Source organism: Lottia gigantea, assembly GCF_000327385.1.
Source record: "Lottia gigantea unplaced genomic scaffold LOTGIsca_18, whole genome shotgun sequence".
In the NCBI taxonomy this organism is placed as follows: domain Eukaryota; kingdom Metazoa; phylum Mollusca; class Gastropoda; family Lottiidae; genus Lottia; species Lottia gigantea.
In genome coordinates this window covers 2503689-2512852 of record NW_008708301.1, presented here as the reverse complement: position 1 = coordinate 2512852, position 9164 = coordinate 2503689, and the positions used below count along the sequence as shown (strand labels likewise).

General features: G+C 34.2%; 1 protein-coding gene across 1 annotated transcript; it reads right to left on the bottom strand.

Annotated features, from left to right (window-relative positions):
• Positions 1-4494: 4494 nt before the first annotated feature.
• LOTGIDRAFT_113911 (hypothetical protein) lies at positions 4495-8182 on the bottom strand (the record flags this gene model as incomplete). The annotated part of the gene is made up of 9 exons (XM_009052302.1): positions 4495-4581; positions 4831-4914; positions 5347-5428; positions 5667-5779; positions 6148-6264; positions 6474-6557; positions 6983-7099; positions 7362-7529; positions 8111-8182. 9 exons carry the CDS (start codon positions 8180-8182, stop codon positions 4495-4497), a joined length of 924 nt encoding a protein of 307 aa, XP_009050550.1.
• Between the last annotated feature and the right edge of the window lie 982 nt (positions 8183-9164).

Genomic DNA, 9164 nt, shown 5'->3' with positions numbered 1-9164 from the left:
TATATATATAAAATAAAGCTGCCAAAATATGTTAGACAGTGCGAAAGAAATTGTACCATAACACAATATAATATTATAATTTTATCTTTTGCAGTCATATATAGACAGTTGTGAAGTATGTTTTGCTAATGACAAAGCAACAGCAAATTTTGACAAATTTGATGACTGTGCTGAAATCAACATTTGTGCAGAAGATAAAGAGATGGAGAGAATGCTGATGTTATCTTTAGTGATATTTTTCTAAACGAAAGTCTATGCCACAGTGGCAGATTGTGTGAGTTTATCAACTGTCGATAATGAATCTGTGAAGAACTAGAAAGGAATGGTATTGCAGCAAACTATGGATTTATCCAACATACACCTCCTGCTTACCTTAGAAGACACCCCAAACCTGCCAAAGGGCGTTATGACTATATTGAAAGGAATACTTGTAGATATTTTAATCAAAACTGGTCGTTTAAACACAGCAATAAACTCAAAATCCTTTTTGCACCAGATAACAAATTTGTTAAAATCTGCTAAAACTGATTAATGATGATCGTCACTTTGGAATTTCCTATTTTACATCTTCGAAATTCCAAGATTAACTCTATTATTTACAGCTAAAAAGGGTGATGGCGTAAAGAAATATTCAAATACACGAGGGATTAAAAGGTGCATTGAGAAAGCCAGCAGGTACATACGCAGAATAGCAATGGCATTGCACACAGCATTTCTTCTGAGATTTGTTGATTTGTCAATGAAGGAATGTCAAACAGAAGCATTTTTTATCAAGAGTATTTTAGCTGAAAGGAAGGAAAGTAATGCAACGTTTTTACTGCATTGGGAAATGATGCAGCATTGTGATGAACTTGTTGCCCTTACATTTTCAGTACGTTTGGGTGGTAGAGAAGGTTAGCAACTACTTTTATCCTCGGTAAAATCTTCATTAGAGTTGGTATATTAAAATGGTGTCTCAGCTTATGCATCTTTTTAAACCCAATTGCTCAATCAACATTACAAGTCTATCAACGATTTAAAAGAGTATTTTATACGACACCACACAAAGACAGTCAGAAGAATTTTGGACTCGATACCCAGAGATAGATGGACCACACAAATGTTCTTAAAAGCTTTCGGTCTGGTTCCACGATGCTATCTGTTCTTCCAAGGATGTCCTTGGAAGATTCCTTAAATGAAATCCACGAGAGCAGCATAAAAGACAGAACAATAATAAAGAAATGTTAGTATCACAAGATAAACTTATGGGATTAACACTGAATCATAAGGATTAAGAATATCTCCTGCGAGGTTCAACTATGGTATTGAAACGCGGAGGGCTGTCAACAGAGGAAGATAATACAGTTATGAAATGTGTATAGTATTAAACACAAGGTTTTGCCGAATTCAATCTTAAACTTTTACACAACCAATATTGGTACGTACTTAATCAAGAAACATGCAGAGTCAATGTCTTTAGTTAGACTAAAAACCGATGACATCCCTGATATAGAACTTTTGTCTGTGCCTAAAGACCTGATAACAAGAGATCTAAAGGTGTAACTGACAAAATGATCAACAGGGACCAAACTCAATTTGACAGAAAGAAATCCTGATAAAAAAAATACCCATTCACAGGTCGTTGAAACAATATTTCAAAATCCTCAATTCAAGGAACATTTTCTGAACATTGATCGTGAGGACTTGAGGAGCATGTCAGTGAATCCAGATATTTATAAAGAAATTCTAAAGAACTTATACTGCCCTCGCTATTTGAACTCGGGTACATTTTCATTCGATGAAGTCAGACAAATATCAGTGTCCATTCCTCAAAATGAAATGAAATGTATTAAGGAGCATCAGCACTAAACAGGCTATATAGCTCCAGAATACGTTAAAATAATACAAAAACTAAAACAATAAAACACCTATCAATATCACATAAAGGTCACATAGTGACAACAAAAAAGACGATAAAAACCATATCACAGAAAAAGTCATTTAATGACTACAAAAAAAACACTAAAAACAATATCACAGGTAATACACCACATGGTGGTATTAAAAACCAACAGAATATTTAAAATTTAAAATAAAGACCTGCTTGTTTTAAAAAAGCCACAACCTCATAAAGAGAAGGTTGTGCAAAAAGCTGAAATAAAGAAACAGCACGGTAGTGCTGTGATCTTATAGGTTTGAGATGGTTACACTCAATCAGAATGTGTTTCACTGTCAGGCAGATCTGGCAGTGCTCAGTGGTTGAGGCTCTCGCTTGAGCAAATAACAGTTGGTGAGGTGAGTATGTCCAAGACGAGAGCGACACAAAACAACTTCATTTCTCCTGTTGGCACAATAGGAGAGGCTTAATGGCATGAAGCTTGTTAGTGTCTGCAGCATCCCATCTTTGCTGCCATCGATGTTGAATAAAAGACCTTATCACCGATTTAAAATCAGTGAAAGGCAAAGAAAAGAGGGAAACAGGCTGTGACAAAGCAGCTGGTATAAGCCACGACAGTATTGCGGACTTCGTAATGACCACAACTGAATTTTAAGAAATTTATGCTTTAGTATCTTTTTTGTACTATTATTGAAATCTTCTTCATCGGATAATCTCTCACGACACTGCAGTACTTCAACATAATCAACATCATCCACCTTCTGCCCACATAATGGTGTAGCTATCAGTGTCCATTGTCCATCTAAACTCAACGAGTTAGCAATGAGGTGTACACGTTCTATTTTCTGGAACAGGACCTTCTGGTCCATCTTTTTCAAACAACTTATTCTTGCGTCTTCAGATTTACCTGTAGGTTTGTACTTTTTTAGCTGGCAATGCTGTACATAAAGACTCGCCTATGTTTTGTGCAAGTTTTGTCGAGTGAATATATCTCCTTGAATTGTTGGATAATAGTCCAGCATCAATCCAACCCCATCATTCCACTAGAATTGTTTGTCAGTTTTTATCCCATTATTAGTCAGGTTGGTTGAACTTCAAGTCACAGATATTTGGAATATGGGGTAAAAGTATATTACTCCATATCACAAAATGAGGTGATTTTGGGGACCAGCTGACCCCCTTTTTCCACCAAGATATTTTGTCAGTTTTTGTGTTTCTTATCTTCTCATGAAATGTTCTTATACTGTATTAATTTGGCATGTGTAGCTTTCTGGGTAAAATTGACCCATGTTGGGTGACTTTTTAGGGGCAGCTGACCCCACAGTTTGGAGTTTTGAATATATGTGTAGTAACATAACCAATGTATTAACTGTGTAGCTTGAATTTTAAAGTAAACCTCTTACAAGGGTTTTTGACATACCCTGGGGGCCATACCCACCGGATCTGTACCAGCTATCTCTTGGACTTTACATATTAGATTTTGAAAAAAAATTCTAGATTCCAATGCATAAAAAAATTAATTTAGAAACAGCTTGAGCCAAATCGTAAGTAAGTGGACCAAAGAGTAGATTACAGAGGAACATTTGAATGTAGGAAGATATATTCGGTGACTTGTAGCTAAAATTCATATCTTCATTCAAAGCTGAATTTTGTAAAGGTTTATTTAGAAGAGTTGGGTTAACTTAAAGTCAACGATCATTCTCTGGTAAATATCTAACTACATGTATCAGGTAAATATTGCTAATTCCGATCGACATGCATTGTTTGAGGCCTGTTTTTTTGGTACACTGAATATTGACTTAGCCGTACTAATTTACTCTTCCGAATAATGTTATTCAAATCTGCGATGAGTTTGTCAAAAGTCATTTAAACACAAGACAATAAAGACAAACTTTGACGGACAAGATCTAATAAATCGCCTTAAATACAAAATTTTTATTAACAATAGAAGGTCTCCAATATTAGATAATAGAACAGTAATCATACAAACAAATGTTCAAAAACAAATACACACAGTTCAAATAACATTGACAAGACACAAAAAATATATATATGCTTTGTTCCAATGTTTTTCGTCATCAATAAAAGATTCTACCCTTATATTAATACTACTGAAACGTTCTGTCACTCGTGTATAATATATCTGACATTTAAAAGGGTTCAAGAGACGGATCTTCTTGATGACCTTTCCCCCTGAAAACACAGAAAAATAAAATTGTCGGAGATAGACATGCACACCTACCATTAGTTTACCTAATTTCATAGTAAGTAACGGGAGTAACGCTGGTGATCATAGAAAGCAAGAATTGATACATCGTTAGTGTTATTCTGATTACAGAAAACTACTAGAATACCAAAAGGAATTCTACAAGCTAGTGGGGCCTGTTGATTTATTTTGTCATCATAATGATCTGAATATTGTGCTTGTCATTATTTATATTATGTAACCAAAACACGCTCTAATATAGCAATATTCTGAGGAATAAATGCTGTTTCAGGTGTCCCGAGAACTTAAAAAAGAATCTTCGTACAATCGACGGGAATGCACTTTTGAATGCGATTATTGTCTTTCTTGTGTGTAAATGTCCTTAGATATTCGGATTTGTTAATGAAAATACTCACTGATCAAAATTAAAATATCTAAAGTCTTTGTTTAAAGCCAAAACCTGTTGAAGCTCATCTGATGTCAATTTGAAATCGAATAACTGAAAATTAAAAATGCTAATTAGAGATAAACCATATAATTACCAATTTTAGTTTGGCTGAAAATGTTTCACGTCGAGGCATATGTTTAAATGCGAAAGTAGTCCATGTAGCAATAACAGCGCAACGCAGTTACAAATTTGATGGCAATCGTAATCTATTGGAACACAGAGGTAAATTGGTTAAGCTTTCATTGCATTCTTTTATCAAACTCTTTTATCAATCTGCTAGATAGATGTAATTTTAATTACCTGCCCATTCTGTACAATTCGATCAGGATTTGAACTTTTCGGTATAACCAGAATATCTCTGTCGAGTAAAGATCTCAAACAAATCTACATAGAAAAAGGAAGAAGTCATAATTATTAGTACTTTTCAATAGAACTGAACTGTTTCGGCCTGTCAAATTATGTGAAATCGTCAAAAGACACATGCAATTCCAGATGTAAATCAGAATATTTCTTTTTGTGACAACTTCTAACAAGCTGCATGCTCATTCACATTATGTTGAAGTTTGAAAAGGTGTTCAAATTAATGAAAACTATAGTTCTTGATGAATGATTAGTACATTTAGATTTTTAATTAACACTTTTAAACAAATTAAAGTTGATAAAGTAGATACATATAAATGCATGACAAATTTTATTAATATTTTCACGGATAATTTTCAACATTTTTAATTATAGAAATGTTGCATACTGCCTCTTTAAGTTGTCCAAAATGAAGCATCTTTATCAGAACACTCATGTGAGAGACATGAAACATACCTGCCCAGGAGATTTCTTGTATTTTTCAGCTAATTTAACAATCAAAGGATCTTGTAATAAAACTGGTTCATCTGATTTTTTCCTGAAGAGCAAAATTTCACAGATCTAAAAGATTTTATATTTTTATGTTTGCTTGAGAAGCTGATAGAGCTCAACTTAAATAATCTGCAACAGAGAATTATGGAACATAGAAAGGCTTGAAGTATTTGGATGGAGTGGGCATCAGCTTAAATGGGTGTTCCTTTTAGATTACGGTTTATTATATCTATACATCTTTTAATTCAACTTAAGAGATTATTGTATTTACAAGTTTAACTTACAAGTTTCCTGGACGTCCAGGTGATCCGAGACTACCGTAAGAAGTAATGGTAACACCTAGTTTCTTACAGAAGTCTTGTAGATTCTTTTGGTTCAAATAGGCGTGGCACTCTACCTGTAAAACAAGCACTTACTCATTTGAGAAAACTTTACAATAAAGACCAAAATAGGTAAAACTTCATCAAAACCAAATTTCAGTAAATAACAGAAAAAGTTCAAAACCAAATTTCAGTAATTAACAGAAAAAGTTTTAAGGCAAATTCAGATTTAGAAGAATTATGGTAACGCAATTAGTGAGAAACGATTGTTACTATCAAATCATAATGACATTATTTTATCTGTTTATCGTTAAAATCGTCCGTGACTACTAGTATTATCCAAAGAAGGTAGCCTGTAGTTACTTAATTTAGATTGTGGTTAACTGCAGGACATTTGTTGAAGATGTTGTAATAAGGAATAATTTTTACCGTTTACAACACTTACCTGATTAGTAACAGGTTTAATGGTGCCTGATTTACATATTCTTTCTACCTGCTTACTGTTAAAATTAGACACTCCGATATTCTTAGCTAGTCCTAGTTTAACTGCTTCTTCCATACTCTACAACAAATTTTGATAAATACTATCGTTTATTGATTGTTATAAAGCTTTCTGAAACTGTCTGAGGTATTTAAGAAATAAAGCAGAAATAATATGTCAATGTCTTTTGACTTATTTTATCTAAGTCTGTAAGGGCTAATTGGCTAACGCCTTAGTGATAAATATAAATATAAGGGATTGATTGGAATATTCATAAATGCTGTAATTACCTTCCATGTGTCCTCCACTGGAATATGTTTGAATGCTGGTTTCCCATCGGCTGTAGTTGGCCAAAACGACCCAACTCCAGTTTCCTGAGCAGAAGAACGAAATAAATGAACGAGGAGTTAAAAACCCTAAATTATATTTCCCCTCATAAATTTAACCTAAACAAGTAATATGAAATCATTTATACTTTATTTCAACAACAGATTTCTGGTGAGCACATGATGGATTTATTGGATCTCCTTTTCATAAACACCTGGTGACTATATGGGTGTATTTTTGATATCCCACCTCGAAGGCACATTTGAGGCATACCTCGTATGCATGGTGTGTATGTATGAGATATCCTTCTCAGTAAATATATGTTGTGTGAATAAGATATTTATCCATGAAAGCACATTATGTATCGTTACAATGATGTAAGTATGAGATAAATATGATACCACAAAAGTACATGTGTATGTATTGTATATCCTACCACAAAAACACACGTATTATGTATGAGATATCTTACCTGGTAAGCACATGGTGTATGTATGAGATACAGATCTACGTAATCCAGTTTTAAAGATGCGAGTGATTTTTTTAAACATTGTAATACTCTTTCAGGCTCATGATATGTAATCCACAGCTTAAATATTAAACATAGAATATTCTATTATTATACATAGTTATTACCCAATCGTAGTATTCGAGATAAAGGCAAACAGATAAGTTTTAATAAGTAGTAATTATACGTTCAATTTCTCATATGTCCCTTTCCCAGAATAAGATATCAATATTCTCCTCTCAAGGAAAACAAAATTCTCTTCTCAAACTTGGAATCTATTACATTTTAAACCATTTAAACCAATTTACAACCATCGGACTATTTTCGTGTAGAATTAACATACCTTTGTGGTGATGTAGAAATCCTCTCTTTTGAGTTTTCCATTGTTCATATATTCTTGTAAGATTTCGCCAATGTCAGCCTCATTACCATAAGCAAAGGCTGTGTCAATATGGCGATATCCAGCATCTAGAGCTGCCCGAACTGCACCTTGTACTTGTTCTTTGGTAGCCTATAAATGAGAGATGTAATGACATTGTAGCGATAATTACAACAGTATTATAGCTCAGTATAGAAGTCACGTGAATCACAGTTCGATGCCGAAGTTTTACTGAATTTTCCATTTTCAAATCAAGCACCCAAGATAACGAAATCAGTTTCCGAAACGATTGTTTACAGTATAAAATGAGTTTTGCTAATGTAGTGCTCTAATATACCCCAAGGAGGGCGACTGAAGGCAATTTGAGACAACAAAGAAGCCGATCAAGAAGAAGCATATCGCTTTATTCGAAGCCGAACCTATGAGGACAGAGACGATCGTACTAGATCTTCAAACCAACAACCTCCCCCGCCTTTCTACGAAGGTAAACAGTAGTGCTTAATGGTGCTAGCACGTTCCAGATCTTTTCACAAAAATGCAGTCGATCGACCTAACAAGTAATAGGGTACTTCAGGACCAAAATAAAGCTTGGTGAAATGGGGGTATTAAGAAATATAGTTTGGTTCTCTAAGGTCTCAAGTCCTGCCTTTTACAGCGCAGAGTGGTGGGAATATTATTGTTTGCTTAATAGAAGAAAGTTTGCTAGCAAGTACCTGCCATGTTCCAAGTCCAAGTCTTGGGAATTTGTTTCCGTTATTAAAGGTAATAAATTTATCTGCTGACATTTTGGGTTTTGGTGTTGAAGATAGATGACGGAATACCACTTTTAATCGGGATGGTGAGACTAACTTGTAATACCGACCAACGATAGAACTCATCTAAGCCTATAATAAATAATATTATTTATTAATATCAATAGCCATGTCGCTTTATGTAGTGGTTAGAGTGGACACATTCTACTGCAGAGTGTCATCGGGAGTTCCGGAAGGGGATCTTTCCTCTCTTCTCAGTGACACCCACCGAAGACTTATTGCATTGAGGTCCAAATTCAGCGTAAAACAATCAGAATAAAGAATGACTCTCAGGATTAATTTTTTTTCAAAGGGGCAATCAGATTTTTGCAGCGAAAGGACATTCCTTTTCCTTAAACACAATTTAGTTATGACCTTATTTCTGCAACCTTGAAAGTTTTTGTTTACGATTTGCTGATACCACTTATTGCATGATACGAAAACATCTTTCAATTTTTAACTTTATTATGTAAACAAAAGTAGAATAACTTTTAACTTTTTTACATTGTGTGATGAAACGACAGTGAACAGGAGGGTATTTTGATATCTAACAAAGTTACAAAGGTGAGTGCAAATACACGTAGTTTATGTCGGCTTGAATGTAGTACGCTAGCTATTCATGATAAATTATTCAGAACAAATCCTATAAAGAATATAATTCTAATGACCTATATTCAAGCTTAACTAGTAGTGTTTCTATCTTATGTCTTATCCGCGTATTTGTATCGTGAAGACTCGCTGATATTGTAAAATATACCAATATTTGATAAGAGAATGATAAATTGTTATATGAATATATGAAGGTCATCCCCCGGCGTTAGCCCAAATAAAACTGACTTGGACCTAATTTCTACAGATATTGGTGATCTTTGTTAACGTGAGAAGTCCTGTACGCTTCAATACCTCTTGTCTGAACACATACTTCCCATGGCCTAGAATCCAGCTTAGAACATTAAAGGGTCCGGAATGAAGAACA